We start from the raw sequence: 17331 nt of genomic DNA on the forward strand, positions 1-17331 counted from the left end.
ATGTACATGCGGGAGCTCTTTTAAGGTTATACGCAGACTCGGGACACAGGCACTTCTCTTCCCTGCTTAAGGTGTACAGTGTCAAGATACCACCAGTACTATCATATGCCCTGGAATATATTCCTATAAATCAATGGAGCTTCCTAGATCTAAAAGAAGGGAAAATATTTCAGAGATTAATGAAGGTTTCTCAGGCTGTCCCAGTACAAGCTCTTCGCCTCGAGTTTTCACTAACCAGCTCTTACTCTTGAGGAATCGCAACATCATCAGGTGGGCGTACAATCTCCTACATGCGGAGGAAGGAACTCTCAGATCCCTGCTCAAAACTGAGACCTTTGATCGAGACTCGTCTAAACATGTATTTTCTAAGAACATGTCAATAGCTTTTAAGCTAGCAGAGACTACCACCAATTTGCTGCTAGCTTGGACACCAGCCCAGTTGAAGCTCTTTCTAAAACATTACACTTCAAGACTTAGCTTTGAACTAGACTCCTCGCATTGCTCTAAACTAAATGCATATAAGAATTTTATTAAATTAATCACATTTCAGAAACCTCAGCAGTATATCGCTTTTAATCTAAATCATGGTGTCAGGAGAGCGATTGTTCTGCTCCGGTTTGGCATATTACCAGTCAAAACCGTAACATCTAAATGGCACTCAAAGGAAAGCTCGATATGTAACTTGTGTAATGGCGGAGAGCAGGATTTAGAGCATTTAATGTTTGTATGCCCAAATCCAAAAGTGGTAATGGCAAGGAAAAAGTTTTTGCAATCTATATACGTCAAATGTAGAATTAACACAGCAAAGGAACTGATCATGTTATGTAAATTTCCCCCAAATGAATTTGTCGGTTATAAATTTTACACATTTTTAAAACCATTTTTAACTTTGTATTAACATGAGAAATTTTAAATGGTGCAAAAACTGAATTTTATGCTTAAAATATTTGTGGTCCTCAGTTGAGTACCAAAGCAAATAAAAATAAATAAACTTTGAAATAAACTAAATAAAATAAACTGTGTTTCCTGCGTGTTTTGCAGAAAACGTAGTTTGTTACAGGAAGGAGATACTGAGGCTATGTAGCAGTAGGGCTATGTGAGACATAGTTAAATTACCTTAGTGAATTGCATAGTGGAGGAAGAACTGGTTTAGAGACTTTCTTTTTTCACTTCCTAGGGAACAGGTGGTGATGGCCTATGGATGAGACCAAACAAAATGATGGAGAAAAGAGATCGCCAGCATGAACCAGAGCTAGCATCTTTCTTCTCTTCCCCTTTCCCCTGAGTTCTTCTACTATAATCCTGTTTAGTTCAGTTGTCTGGTGTGGAGTGTACAGGGCCATGGGAGGACAGTCTACATTCTACACGACTCATCTGTGATAGCCTAGAGGTACATCCAATGGGAGGGTAAATCATATGAGGAGGAGGAAAGCTTGCTTGGCACACAACAAAAATATTGGAATATTTAATCTACATTCAGGGAATTAACAGTTGCTCATATTAGAATTGTATGGCCATCTCACCCTAATGCGAAGAAGTAGATCAGCATACCAGGCTGCCAGTCCGTACAGAGACGGGTAGGCACGGTTTGTCCATGTCTCAGGCACGTTATCATAGAAAAGGGAATAGGACAGCTCTTCCATAAGTGATGTGATAGTGAGTTCTCCCTGGGAAAACATAAGCACAAATGGGTTAACACACACTTGCTTATGCAGTGTATTGATTGAAGTAATACACAGCTGATGAGATTCTAAACTTTTAGCTCATTACTAGATCACTAAACATTCACTTAGAAATAATTCAGGTAAATTGGTGCAAGACAATGACAGCTACAACTCATTTTGGTATGACTGGCTGTAAATCTTAGTTTTTGTTATCTTCAGGGACTGCAAGAAAACAATGCGGACTGTAAGGTAACCACACGCACAAATGTTACACAAGTTGGCACAAGGCTATGATGCTGCAGTCACCAATACCACAAGAAGGCCCTGTCAATCATCTTTATTTAACCATCTATAAATGTCCAAGTTTTTTGGCAGAGATATCATTTTAAGAGTATCCGAGGGAAGTAGATTGGATCAGTTAAAAAGTTTGGTGATCATGAGGAGGGAAAAAATATGACCTTAGTTTTCGGAGAGATTAGTATTTTTAAGCAACTGTGGAGGCACTCAGTGATGGATGACAATGGGACAGTCCTAAACACGCACTTCAGAATCAGGCGATAATATCCCTGAGTGTAATAGTGTCCAGTAAAAAAAAAAGGAGAGATTCACTAGCAAAAGTTCATTCTCATGAACTTAGATAAAGCATGATTCTTTCTTTACAAATTCAGTATTGGAAATCAGGTTTCAGATTTGGTGCTTGTGGAATTTGCAAAAGGTTAAGGTAAAATGTTAAAGAGTTCACTGGGAAATCTGACCCCAAGATATTTTCTGACTGTAAGCTGGCAGCGACGTATTCAGTTATGAGCCCCTCAACTTCTCCCAAAATCTCAGAAAGAGGAGCGTAGCAACACCTATTAGCAAGAATGGTGTGATTACTAAAAGAATAAGTTACTTACCTTCGGTCACAGTGCATCTGTAAGAGACATATGTAGTTATAGATTCCTTACCTTAGAATTACCCCCAGGCATCCTACTGGATCTGGAGAATTTTTGTCTTAGCGGTATGCCTGCACGTTTGAAGGTTGTCGGTTGACTCCGTGTCTGTCGTCAGCTTCGTGTTTGCCAGGATGACATCATGGACGCTGCCCTTGCGCGCGGACGTCAGTTCTGAGACGACTTTCCACGTCAGAAGTGCAGAGCTGTGAAAGACACTGACCACTGGTGCACAAAACTAGGGTTCCTATCCCTAGAAATCAGTTCACAGAACGGGGACGATGTGTGGGGCGGTAAGGAATCTATAACTACATATGTCGCTTGCAGATACATCGTTACTGACGGTAAGTAACTTGTTCATCTGAAAGAGACTGTAGTTCTAGATTCCTTACCTTAGAATAGTGCCCCTGCACTCTCAAGTGTTTGGTGCTCGAGGCCCTCCACCGCCCGCTCCCGCCTCCCAGCTGTCCAGCACTCCCGACCCCTACTTAATGGCAGCCACTGCAGGGACAGGCGAGCAAGACCACTGACCCATTATCAGTGAAATTGCTCCCCCTCCCTCGCAGCTCCATCATTAAGTGAGGCCTGCCCCTGCACTCTCGAGTGTTTGGTGCTCGAGGCCCTCCTCCAACCCGCAGGTTTCCTCTTTTTATTCTCCTTTCTGCATTTCTGCTCCTTTCTGCTCTATTTCCTTTTTACTTTACTCCTCATGTTCCCTCCTTTCCTGCCCCCTTTCCCTGCTGCTTTTGCCCCCGTGTCCCTCTCCCCAGCGCGACCGGCCCAATCCAGCTCATCCAACCCTCCCCAACCACTACTTAATGGCAGCCGAAGGCGCGCCAAAGGCAAGCCCGTTTGCGCCCGTCCGCACCCTGACTGTGACCGGAGCAAGGAATCCTGGACCTCTGCACCGTCAACGCTACGACCCAGCAGCACCTCACGCACTCAACCCAGACTGCAATAACAACTGCCTGCTAGCCTCAGCAGCCGACACCCATGGACCCTTCAGCTGTAACCGCTGCCGACAAACCTACGGCACCGCTAGGAACACTGACCCAGCACAACTTGACCGCAAGAACACGGCCGTACCGAAGACCCTGCAATGCATCCTCCTCAACGTCAGATCCCTCCAAAAACACGCCACCGAAATCTGGGACCTCCTTGACAGCACCACCCGGGACGTGGCGTTCTTCACCGAAACCTGGACCAACACCACCTCGGGTACAGACATCACCATTCCCCAAGGATACAAGATCTCCAGGAAGGACCGCCAGGGGGAGGAATTGCCATAGTCCACAAATCCACTCTCCCCTTTGTCGGGGAGTGTGACCACAGACCTAATGGAACACCTTCACTTCATGATACTAACCAGCCCTACCACCACCCTCCGAGGTACCCTCATCTACCGACCCCCCTGGACCACACGGACCGTTCATGCCATCGCATCCACCAACTACACCCTGCTGGGAGACCTCAACTTCCACTTTTACAACCAATTGGACCACAACACCACATCCCTCCTGGACAACCTCCACAACATTGGACTCTGCCAAATCATGACCGAACCAACGCACTAAGCAGGACACACCCTCGACCCCCCACTTCACAACAGGAAACTCCATCACCTTCAGCCACACCACCGAACTACCGTGAACTGACCACTGATGCATCCACTTCATCTTCAGAACACCCACCATCCACAGACACCAGCACCAGCTCCCATGAAGAAACTGGACCAGGGAGCGGTGGATGGTGTGGTGGAGTATGGGTGCGATGGTGTCGGCGGATCTGTTGAAGAAACTGGACCAGAATCACCAACGACCAGCTCAACTCGTCACTCAGCAACTCCACCCAACCATCGCGGGCAACGACGAGCCCAACACCGCATCTTGAACCCTGCACAGATGGATCTCTGACAGCGCCAACACCATAGCCCCCTCACAAAAAACAACACCTACGCCAAGAAAGCCAGATGTTTTACCACCAAACTTCGAGAATCCAGACACACTTGCCACCGCCTCAAAAAGGCCTGGAGGAACACTAAATCCACAGAACACAACAACTTCAGAGCCGCTACCAATGCCCACCACCAACTCATCAGAAAATCAAGAAAAAAGCGATTTAAGACAGAATCTCCACACACGCACACAACAGCAAAGAACTCTTCAACATCATTAAGGAGTTTGTCCAACCCACCAGCGAGTCGACAGATATTCCTCCCTCACAAGACCTCTGCAACAAACTCAGCACCTTCTTTCGCCACAAAATCAAGAGCTTCAACGACAACTTCGACGAAGACAACCAACAAACTGAACCCCCGCCAACCACCCCTGACACCCTGACGCCATCGATCAACAACTGGACAGCCCTCATCACCGAAGATACACTGAAGACAATGAAGTCAATCCACTCCGGCTCCCGGACGGACCCCTGCCCCAACCACATCTTCAACAGAGCCACCGACACCATTGCAAACCATACTTCGCCACACCATCATCCGCTCCCTGGGGACCGCCTTGTTCCCCAAGGACTGGAAACACGCCGAGGTCAACCCCCTTCAGAAGAAACCCTCACCGGACCCCATGGACCTCAGAAACTACAGACCCATCTCCCTGCTGCCGTTCCCAGCGAGAAAGCCATCAACAGCCAACTCGACAAATTCATCGAAGAGCACAACATCCTCAACTCCTCCCAATCCGGCTTCAGAAAAAAACCACAGTACGGAAACTGCCCTCCTCGCCCCAACAGACGACATCCGCACCCTACTGGACAAAGGAGAAACAGTAGCTCTCATCCTCCTCGACCTCTCAGCAGTGTTCAACAAAGTCTCTCACTGCACCCTAATATGCAGATTCCTTGACGCAGGGATCCAGGACAAGGCCCTCGAATGGATCTGCTCCTTCCTCTCCGGCAGATTGCAGTGGGTCAGACTCCCCCCCTTTCCTCTCAGATCCTGCACCAACCACCTGTGGAGTCCCTCAGGTGTCCTCCCTCAGCCCTACGCTCTTCAACGTCTACATGGTTCCACTCACCCCCATTGCCGGAACCCAACACAGCCAGACACAACTTTCGAGAAGGCAAGGAAGCCGTCACCAAATGGATGAAAAACAGCTGCCTAAACTAAACACCAACAAGACAGACATACTCATCATGGGCCCAAACTCCGATGCCTGGAACGACACCTGGTTGCCCTCCACCCTCGGAAACCCGCCCATCACCACGGACCACGCACGCAACCTGGGAATCATCCTGGACTCCGAGCCCAAAATGGACCACCAGATCAACTCTGTCTCGTCCTCCTGCTTCCACACCCTCCACCTCCTATGTAAGACCTTCAAATGGATTCCCCCTTGAACACAGAAAGACCATCACTCAAGCCCTGGTCACCAGGAGACTTGACCTCGGCAACACACTCTACGCTGGAATTAACAAAAACCTCACCAGCAAGCTACAGAACATCCAGAATGCTGCTGCAAGACTTGTCCTCAACCTACCAAGACATTGCCACATCTCCCAGCACCTGTACACACTCCAGTGGCTCCCCATCGAGGCCAGAGTCACCTTCAAGATGCTCACCGACGCACACAAGGCCCTCCAAGACACGGACCAGCATACCTGAACAGCTGACTTACTTTTCACGCACCCCAAAGGACCCTATGATCAGCCCAGCTCTCCTACGCCGTGGTTCCCCGCACCAGAAAGACTAGATCGGGAGGCCGCTCCTTCTCCTTCCTGGTGGCCAGAGCCTGGAATGCCCTCCGCTCCACCTCCGACAGACAACACCGCTTTCCATCTTTGCAAGAAACCTCAAAACCTGCCTCTTCGACTGACCCTCCTTGATGGACTGGAACCTGCACCCCCTCGCCCTCAAGACCATTACGAGAGAGTATTCGTGCTTAACAAACACCTGATTGATTGATTGGATACCCCAGCAATGCCAACCCGAAGGTGGGTCTGCAAACTAAGTTCACACCAGGAAGTACTGGAGAACAGAACGGCCAAAGAAGCCGTCTCTTCGAAATTGGCTGTCCAGGCAGTAATGTTTTGTAAACGTGTGCAGGGATGCCCACATGGCTGCCTGACAGACGTCAAGTAAGGGAACTCCACGTCCCAAAGCAGTGGTGACTGTCGTCGCCCTGGTAGAGTGGGTGCGCTGTCCCACTGGAGGTTCCTTTTTAGCCAAAGAACAGCAGATCTTAATGCATAGAACAACCCTTTGAGAGATGGTATGTTCGTGCACTGCCCAACCTTTCTTAGCGCCCACATAACCCACGACTAGTTGATCAACCACCAAGTCTTTTGTGTGGTCAAGGTAGAAAGACAGCTCACGTTTTGGGTCCACACGGTGGGGTATTTCCTCCTTTTTGGAAGGGTGCAGAGGAGGGAAGAAGGTGGGCAATGTGATGGTCTGACCTATGTGGAAAGAGGTAACCACTTTGGGCTGAAAAGAGGGCCTAATACAGAGGATTACTTTGTCCGGATGGACAGCAAGAAAGGGAGGTTTGGAAGATAAGGCCTGAAGCTCACTCACCATGCCAGCAGAGGTGATGGCAAGCAAGAAAGCAGTCTTCAAAGTATGGAGAAGAGGAGGACAATTGTGTACTGGTTCAAAGGGAGCGCGCATAAGATAAGTGAGGACAAGGTTCAAGTCCCACTGGGGCATTACGAAAGGAGAAGGAGGAAAGAGAGAGTAAGGCTGATCAGGTAGGCGAATAAAGGCCTAAATGGACGAAAGATAGCCTTTAAGACTTCCCAGAGCAGAGCCTTGCTGGGCCAAAGAAAGAATGAAGAAGAGAACCTCTGAAAGAGAGGCAGAAAAAAGGATCCACAGCCTTTGCTGTGCACCATGCCACAAATTTGTTCCATCTACAGGCGTATACTGTTTTAGTGGAGGAATGCCTGGCTGCCAAGATGACATTACAGACTTCGGGAGGAAGGTCGAACTGTCACCGCTCAAACTCCACGCAGTCGGTAGAGGCTGGGGGGGGGGGCTTTAGGTGGCACACAACCAAAATGGCAACACGCCAGTGAGGCTCTAAACACTCAGCTGCATTATATTTAATTTATCCTTTTCTAACCTGCAGCGAATCCGTTTCAAAAGCTTAGCCATTCTCTTCACTTCAGCTGTGCTTGCTCCAGTGAAGGGATTGCTGCCCTGTGAGCCTGTTTCAGAGATCTCGGAACCAGGTTTGAGGATCCGCGGGATGCGGGGACAGATCAGACTGGAGACTTTTGTGGGCCCCGCTACTACTACGCGACCCCCGGGATCCCACGTGGCTGCGGGCCCGGTCGCGGCCATCATATCGGCATTTCACTTCTGTCCCTGCTGGCGGCCAATGGATACCAGAGTGGACGACCTCCCTGCTGGCGCCCACAGCCCTTGAACAGACGTGATAACTCCGTGCACTGACTCATCGCTGCACATCCCGGTCGCTGGCAATGGACTGGGTAATTGCTGGCAGGCCTACGCGGCAACGGACTCTCCCGAAAAAGCTGTGACGACGATCTCAGCTGTTTCTCATTGGTGGAGTTTGCCGCAACCCCCACGTCATCGGCTACATTACCAGCACAGCTTGATGGGGCGGTAAGTGGGGACAGAGGCCACACTTGTACTGCAATGGTCTTGGACAGCTGCGGCGGCGCAGAGGAAACACCGCATTTCTCTACCATTGCATAGTGGTGCAACATCAGTGGCCGAGATGCTACCCTGTGACTGCCACATCTTGTTAGGCCTCGCTGGTCTGTACCCTAGAGCGGCCTACTGTGCGTGGGACCTACTGGTAACATTGACCTGTGTCATTCGCTGCTCTGCCTGCAGTGCCCCTGTATTCAACGCCACCATTAAGAACCGGGTGCTGAGGCAACTGGGAGTTGTGTTGCTGCATCACAATTCGTACTTGCTGACATCCCTGCTGGGAAGCCATACCTCTTTATTTCAAGATAGTTGGAGGAGAAGCCCCTTTATCTGCGCTTTGCTTTTTGACATTCTTCCGCAGCGCCTCCTCCGGGGCAACGCCTGCTGGGCCTCGTTCCTGAGCCATCAGCGATATAAGCACAGATTTGGCTCTACCCTTCCTCACCCCTCTGAGTTCCCTTAGACGGCTGCCATTGTAATCTACGCTAGTAGCGCTTACCCACTCCCCCATGCGCAGAGAAACCAGCGACAGTAAATACTGGACAGACGGGAGTACAGTACCTCTTAGTCCGGAGTGGGGGCTATGAAGTAGAGGAGCTTGACATAGCCCTGAGAGCAAATCCTGAATCCCCAAACGCACAAGTTACTACTTGTGTAACGATATATCTGTAAGAGACATTAGTTAGTATTAGATTCCTTACCTTAGAATATCCCCAGGTGTCAGAATGGATCCGGACATTTTTTGCGTAGCAGTACCCTTGCGCGTCGGTAGGCGTCGTCTGCGGCTCCGCGTCCGTCGGCGGTGTCGTGGGCGCCGTGATGACGTCGTCGGAGTACTTAGACGCCGCCTCCGCGTGCTGACGTCAGTTCTTAGACACAGCTTTTCCGCGCCAGAAGCGCTGATCCATGTTAAAAACCAACACTGGTGCCAGTGAAACTAGGGCCCTGAAAGGGGATAACCCTAACCCTAGATATCGGTTCGCAGAACGGGGAGGATGGGTCGGTCGGTAAGGAATCTAATACTAACTAATGTCTCTTACAGATATATTGTTACACAAGTAGTAACTTGTGCATCTGAAAGAGACACTTTAGTATTAGATTCCTTACCTTAGAATAGATAGTCCAGCAATACCAACCCCGGTGGTGGGTCTGCGAACCAATAATCACACCACAAAGTCCTGGAGGACAGAACGGCCAAAGAAGCCATCCATCCGGACTTGGCTGTCCAGGCAGTAGTGTCTTGCAAACGTATGCAGCGATGCCCATGTAGCTGCCTGACAGATGTCTTGTAAAGGCACTCCCCGGCCCAGGGCAGTTGTAGTCGCCGTGGCTCGGGTGGAATGAGCCCGCAATCCAACAGGGGGCTCCTTTTTAGCCAAGGAGTAACATGCCTGGATACACAAGATGATGCACCGGGAGATGGCCCTCTTGTGCACCGCTTTCCCCTTCTTAGCGCCCACGTAACCAACAAAGAGTTGGTCATCCACCAGGAACTGGCGTGTGCGATCCAGGTAGAATGAGAGTGCACGTTTTGGGTCCAGACGGTGGAGCCGTCCTTCCTCTTTAGAGGGATGCGGTGGCGGAAAGAAGGTTGGCAAGGTGATAGACTGCCCGATGTGGAAGTCCGTGACAACCTTGGGCAGGAAAGATGGCTTAGTACGCAACACCACTTTGTCCGGATGGACAGAAAGGAAAGGTGGAGTACAAGAAAGGGCCTGGAGCTCACTCACTCTCCTGGTAGAGGTGATGGCAACCAGGAAAGCAGTCTTCAGAGTAAGAAGGCGGAGAGGACAGTTGTGAAGTGGCTCAAAGGGAGCGCACATCAGAAACGTAAGAACAAGGTTCAAGTCCGACTGAGGCATCACAAACGGAACAGGAGGGAACGTATGTGTGATGCCCTTAAGAAATCTATTAACAATGGGGGACTTGAACAAAGAAGGTTGATCAGGCAGCCTCAGAAAGGCTGAAAGGGCAGAAAGGTAGCCCTTGATAGTGCCCAAGGCAGAGCCCTGCTGGGCAAGAGAAAGAAGGAAGAGAAGAACCTCAGAGAGAGGGGCAGCAAGAGGATCCACAGCCTTTGCTGTGCACCATGCCACCAATCTGTTCCACCTGCAGGCGTATACCGACTTCTTGGAGGGACGCCTGGGTGCCAGAATGACATTACAGACTTCAGGAGGCAAGTCAAATGGCCTCAACTGTCGCCGCTCAATCTCCAAGCATGGAGGTGGAGACTGGACAGGTTCGGGTGGAGGACCGTCCCCTGCTGCTGCGACAGAAGGTCCTCCCGAAGAGGCAGACGAACCGGGGGATCGACTGACATACTGAGTAGCTCTGGACACCAGTACCTTTGTGCCCAGTCCGGAGCCACAAGGATGACTTGGGCCCGGTCACGTTTGATCTTCTTCAGCACTCTGGGCAGAAGTGGTATAGGTGGAAAGGCGTACAATAGATCGCAACTCCACTCGCGACGAAAAGCGTCTCCGAGCAAGTGCCGCCTTGGAAATTCCAACGCGCAGAACTGATGACATTACGCGTTCTCTTCGGTGGCGAATAGGTCTAACCAAGGCTCTCCCCATTGCTGAAAGAGGCCTTGCGCCACGTCCGAGTTCAGACGCCATTCGTGATCCATCATGCACCGACGTCTGAGCTCGTCCGCCCTGGCGTTCAGAGATCCTGCAAGGTGTTGAGCCACCAGGTTCACGCCCTGGCGTTCCAGCCATTACCAGAGGCGCAGAGCCTCCTGGCAAAGGGTCCACGACCCCACCCCGCCCTGTTTGTTGCAGTAGCACATGGCGGTGGTGTTGTCCGTGAACACCTGCACTACACTCCCCCGGACAGAGGGGAGGAATGCCTTCAGTGCTAGACGAATCGCCCGTAACTCCAACAGGTTGATGTGGAGCCGGGCCTCCGCCGGAGACAAGAGGCCTCTGATCTCTGCCTCTCCCATGTGGCCTCCCCAGCCCTGGAGGGACACGTCCGTCACAACTACGTGCTCCGGTTGGGGAAGGGAGAGGGATATGCCGCTGACCCAATCGCGGTCCGTGAGCCACCATTGCAGCTGTCTCGCAGTGCCCTCCGAGATCAGGACGTGGTCGGACAGGTTGCCCTGATGCTGGGCCCACTGAAACTTCAGGTCCCACTGCAGAGCCCGCATCCGCCACCTGGCGTGATGCACCAGTAGGATGCAGGAGGCCATCAGCCCCAGAAGCCGCAGCGTCAACCTGACCAAGACCCGGGATAACGGCTGAAAGATGGGAATCAGAGCCTGAATATCCCGGATCCGCTGTTCGGGTGGATAAACCCGAAACCGCGCCGAGTCGAGAACCGCTCCGATGAAGAGGAGCTTCTGAGAGGGGCACAGGTGTGACTTTGGCACATTGATGGAGAACCCCAGCTGGTGCAGGAGATCTGCCGTAGTCTGGAGGTGGCTGACGACTGTCTGGGGTGAGCCCGCCTTCAACAACCAGTCGTTGAGGTAGGGGAAGACTGAAACCCCTAACCTGCACAGATGAGCTGCGACCATCGCCATCACCTTTGTGAACACCCGTGGGGCGCTGGTAAGGCCGAAGGGGAGCACGGTATACTGAAAGTGCTCGTGGCCAACCGTGAACCGCAGGAAGCGCCGGTGGGCCGGCAGGACGGGGACGTGGAAATAAGCGTCCTGCAAGTCCAACGCTACCATCCAGTCTCCTGGGTCCAGGGCAGCTAAGACCTGAGCCAGTGTCAGCATTTTGAACCTCTCCTTCCGGAGGAAGCCGTTGACGTTCCGTAGGTCCAAGATAGGGCGTAGGCCCCCTTTGCCCTTCTTGGGTACCAGAAAGTAGTGGGAGTAGCAACCACACCCTACTTCTGGCCCAGGAACGCGCTCGATGGTCCCCTTGGCCAAGAGGGCCGTAACTTCCTCCTGCAGAAGTCGCAAATGATCCCCCGATACACGGTGGTTTTGCGGTGGCATGGCTGGAGGAGTCGCCTCTAAGGGGAGGGAGTAGCCCCTTCGGATGATCTGCAGCACCTACCTGTCCGACGTGACAGTGCACCAGTGGAGGAGGTGATGGCGAACCCTGCCCCCCACTGGCGTCACATGGGCCTGAATGCACGGACTAGGAGGGTTTTGAGGCGGATGCTGCTGGGGAAGGTGTGGACTGACCTCGCCGCTGACCCCGACTGCCGGGACGGCGGTTCCCACGGCCGCCACCGCGTTGGGTATTACCCTGCGGAGCGTGGCTGGCAGCACGTGTGGGTACACCCCTTCCGTGGCCACGAAAGGAGTGAAAGGCACCCGATTGCACGCGCGGGGCCGAGAGGCCCAAGGACTTGGTGTTGGATTCCGTCCACTCAGCCCACACACTGCAGGAACGAAGTATGAACCAATCCTCTTCCCCTGCCCATATGCCACTCACAAGGTATAAACTATGAGTGTGCTGATGGACCTGAAAAGAGGGTGGAATATGAGGAGACACCAAGCCTTCCACCCTTGTAGAATGAAGAGTTCACTGCTCCCTCCTCCACGCTTCTGCACCTGAACAAACAAAAAGGAACACACTTCACAATTCATGCACCTTTCCCAAATACCCCAAAACCAGTGACCATGTCCTGCCAAGGCAATCACATTCGCTTACCAGTGGGAGATGCAGGCTTTGTTTCGTGGAGACTTTGGACAGCAGACGATACTGATCCAAGATAACGTCTTTTGGATTCAGGAACTAACCAAGGCAATGTAAGGTGTCCCTCGTGTCATTTGTGCATTAGGGGAAAAAAACATGCCTCAATATCGGCATGGACAAAAAAACCCTATCCGTTTTCGTTCATATATTAAAAACGGCACTGGGAAGGGGACGGGAAGTGTCTCGGTAGAAAAGCCAGCTGTTCCAGCACTCGGGGTCAAAACCTAATCGCGGAATGACCTAAAACGTCATTTCCGCGTATAACAACATGGAGCGGTGGGAAAAGAAACGCCAAAAAACGAAACCAAATGCTTCGATAGTTACCGCGTTTCCTCTGCACCACTCCGCTCTGAGGAAATGAAAAAAGGCTTTGCAATGGAAGGGAAACAGGAGCCCCTATAAACCCCCAAGCCTACGAACAACAGGGACTGGAAAACAGCGGAAGGGGAATTGGAAAAGGGAACCTAACTAACTACACCAGGGGAACAAGGAAACGGGAAGGAATGCAGGAGTCAAAGGCAAGAACTTCCGAAGGGGATCCAAAAGTCCTCACGAGCCCGTGAGGAATATGAAAACGATTCCAGGAAACCCAGGAACCAGGAACCAGCAACCAGGAACCCACACAATAGCAATAACAAGCAAGAAAAGAAAGGTAGGACAAACCTATATTCCCATCCTGGCAGGTCATGTGATGTCAGTCCATGGTCACTGAAAGGGGACTAGACCCATATCCTAACACTTGGCAGTAGCCTTGGAGTCCTTAAAGCGCTCAAGCGCATGGTCTGCCTTGTCGCCAAAGAGGCGACGGCCATCAAACGGCATGTCCATCAGTGTGTTTTGGACATCGGCCGAAAAGTTGGCGGACCGCCACCGTCGTTGCCATCGCTCTACCTAGTGAGTCGGTGGTATCCAGCCCACACCGGATAGAATATTTGGCTGCATCCCGGCCCTCCACAAGGGCTTGGCCGAGTTTGGCCCGTACCTCCAACGGACACTCTGGCAGCACTTCCGCAACCGTATCCCACAGAGAGTGGGTGTAGCGGCCCAAGAGGCATGCAGTGTTGGAAGACCGCAGTCCCAGACTAAGGGATGAGAAGATCTTTTTACCATACTGCTCATACCTCTTGGATTCCCTGTCGGGCAGAGCCGATGGGAACGCGGTCTGGGAATTGGAGGCCTGGATGACCAGGCTCTCGGGGGTGGGGTGGGTGGACAGGAAACATGGGTCGCCCGGGGCCGGGCGGTGGCGTCTGGCCACGTTCCTATCTACGGGCGAACCCATAGCGGGCTTGGATCAAGTGCCCAAAAGAACGTCGGTTAAGGCCTCATTAAACGGCAGCAGAGGCTCGGCTGAGCATGACTGCGGCTTAAGGACCTCGGTAAGGAGGTTAGTCCTCACGGCCGCGACGGGGAACTCAAGGCCCAAGGCCTTGGCTGCCCTCATCAACACCACACTATAGGTTGCCCCCTCCTCCGTAGCCACGGTAGGAGGCGAGACAAAGCCAGTGTCAGGCGAAGTGTCTATACCACTGGCCTCCCCAAGTTCACCTACCCAGTCCTCTTGCCAGAGGGTCCTCATACCCCTCCCAATCCTCCTCATTGTGAGAAGTTGGCCTGATATATAGTGCTCACTATTCTAGTGATCACTTTGTATCATACCAAACAACCCTTATTGATGATTGGTTGTAAGTCAACCGTTCAGACCAGCTATCCTAGTAGCATGGACACGAGCAGTCTTCAGGCTAAACTCTAGAGGGCGTGTTAAGCCAGCTGTTTTACCATCACATATACCCCTTGAACACCAAGTGAAAGGACACCACACAAGTTGTTATAAAAATATAGGATATTTATTAATAACAGTTCTACCCTGAACTCTTTATGAGTCAGGGAGCTAAGCACAATACAAAACTCTTACGAAAATACTTTAAGTTGCACAATTTACACCAATGCCCGAGGGGCACAAAAAACCATATACCACAAAAGTGGAATGCGAAATACTAGCAGGTAAGTAACAAGATCCAGAGGCTTCAGGATCGCTAGGACTACACTACTGAACCCTCAGGTTAGGAGCAGGAGGCCTAGGGAGATCGGGTGCAGAGTGTGCACTCTCACGCGGGATGCGGGACAAAGTCTATGGATGCTAGATTTCGTAAAGTTAGTGTTATCGGACGAATCCGACTAGTTAGGCTGAAAACGAAAATAGATCTGGACACTTAGATAGTGAACCTACGTTGGAGCACCGAAATGCTCAGGTTACCTAGCCCAGGGGCTGCAGTTGCATAGGGTTCAAAAGACGTCGGGAATCCTCGTTACAGTCTATGGAGCCTGAAAGAAGAAGTTGCTGGCAGGCGACCAGTGATGAAGTTCGATGGGATCCAAGCCTGGATCGGAGTTGGAGATGACCTGAAAGCAGAGGGGACTCAGTTCTTGATCACTAGCCAGTGATCAGATGGGCACCAGGATGGCACCGGATGAAGTCACCTAGACCAGGTGAGTGGGCGACGCTGGGCTCTGCAGTCTCTCGGACCAGGAGGCGTTGTCGGCGACCAGGATGGAGGGGCGAGCTGTCCCACGAAGGTGTCTGCTGTCGGCGCTGCTGAAACCAGGATTGGAGCAACAAGCCTTGGCAAAGGCAAGCCCACGCGGTGGACTCAAGATGGCGTCTGGAGTGGACCAGGAGGGTCCGGGGTGCTCCTCTGTTGGAGGGGAGCTAGGGCCAGTCTGGAGCAACCAGACCAGCGATGGAAGTGTCATGGTTCGTCGTCAGGAGGGCTATAAGCCAGCAGGCAAGTGGCCGGACAACGCGGTGAGCAGCAAAGAGCAGAAGGGCCCCACGCAGATCTCGTGGATGCTGGGGGGCTGGACTTCGGTGCTGGAGCTGCTCAGGGTTAGGGCTTCTCAAACCCCAATGCACTTACTCGAGGGTCTCTCGGGGTCGTGCTGGTGAAGAGTCGTGCAGGTCTTGAAGATGGCCGGCCCCATGGGTCTCGTCACACCCACGAATCTCAGCTGGGCTGGATGATGTAGGTAGAGGTCAGAGATGGCAGGGAATCCGGGTCTCGTCGAGCTGGGCAGTCTTGATCCGGAGGATTGACTTACAACAAACCGCAAGGGCTTCGATGGTGCCTGCTGGTGCAGGGTGGCTACTCCTTAGCCACAAGGGAGAGTCTTCAGAAGAGTCAAGAGTTCCTTTCGTGGAAAGTAGTTTCAAGATTCAAGATTATCTAATTTGGGAAGGGGGCCTGCTCCTACCTTTATCCTAAAAAAAGGGGCTGGCACGCGACTAAGTCCTGCCCTATGGGTGGGACTAGGACGGGGGTGGTTACACCCCTCTCCTTTGTCCGGTCTCTCCCCAGCTCAGGGGCTGGTGTGCCCCAGGAACTGGTTTGAGCCGGCATATGCACAGTGAGCACCGGGGTGCCACTTGCAGTCACCTTCCTTTCAGCCCTGCCTACCTGGGATACACAAAATCCTGTCTGGGATGTTGCTAGCACCGCCCCTGACAGGAAACCCTTTGTCCATGCCTCCGTTGCTGGAAGGACTCCCAGCAGCAGGAGGGCAGACTTGTGTCTCGGTGGCAGCATCCATTTTGTGGAGCTGAGGCTATGTCTGACTTTAACCGGGGTTCACAGTTACATACATGTCGTGTCCCTCTAGAAGGGTGGTATGCTAACCCCGTCGCCAGAATTGGCAAGGGGTTAGTATTCCAATTCGTATGACACCTAACTCGACATGTTTTGATAATGCTATACCAAAGTTAGCATTTAACCGCGAGGATTATAATGCACTTAAGAGTATATGGTATAGCATTATCATGGAACAGCTATTTGGACTTGGTTCCGCAAGCTGCAAACGGGCTCAGCTCATGCCAGAGCACCATCTCACATAATTCCAAGCACTCTGCCTTCAGGATTGATAAGGCCTGCCATAGGAGTGACTGATAGGAATATATGTGTCCATTTTAGGGTTAGATATAGGAAGACTATATCTAAAGCAAAGGGTGTTTACACCACCTTGCCCCAGCTGTCGTGCAGCCAGTTGTGTCTGTTTGGGTGGCCAGCCAGGGGTGGCATAATACATGCTTCAGCCCCTGGTAGGCCCTGGGTACACCTATGCCCTGGATACCTAAGGTATGCTGTACAGGGACTGATAAGGTGGCCCAGTACCAATTGGTAAAATGCACCTAAGGTACATGGTTGTAATTTAGAGAGAGAACAGCTAGGCTGTGGGTCTGATTAGCAGGCCCACAGCCAGGGAAAGTCGTAAACCAGTGAAGCAAAAATAAAAAATCTGGGGTGGCCATGGGATTGCAGACCCCACTCTCCTACATAACCCCCCCCCAAACTTAGGGACATTAAACTAACCTTGACCAGGTGAGTCTTCTTGCTCTAAGTGGAAGTACCTGGAGAGACCATCTGCATTACCATGGTCAGTTCCTG

At 51.6% G+C, this 17331-nt stretch overlaps 1 protein-coding gene across 6 annotated transcripts in view; it reads right to left on the minus strand.

Moving 5' to 3' along the window:
- Nucleotides 1-17331, minus strand: part of DNAH17 (dynein axonemal heavy chain 17) — a 12633448-nt gene that overhangs the window by 373531 nt on the left and 12242586 nt on the right. For all 6 annotated transcript variants that reach the window (XM_078653923.1, XM_078653924.1, XM_078653922.1 and 3 more), the window contains one exon: nucleotides 1524-1667. In XM_078653923.1, the coding sequence (XP_078510049.1) occupies nucleotides 1524-1667 (144 nt within the window). The remainder of the gene's footprint in view (nucleotides 1-1523; nucleotides 1668-17331) is intronic.

Source organism: Lissotriton helveticus, chromosome 7 (genome assembly GCF_964261635.1).
Source record: "Lissotriton helveticus chromosome 7, aLisHel1.1, whole genome shotgun sequence".
Taxonomy (NCBI): Eukaryota; Metazoa; Chordata; class Amphibia; order Caudata; family Salamandridae; genus Lissotriton; species Lissotriton helveticus.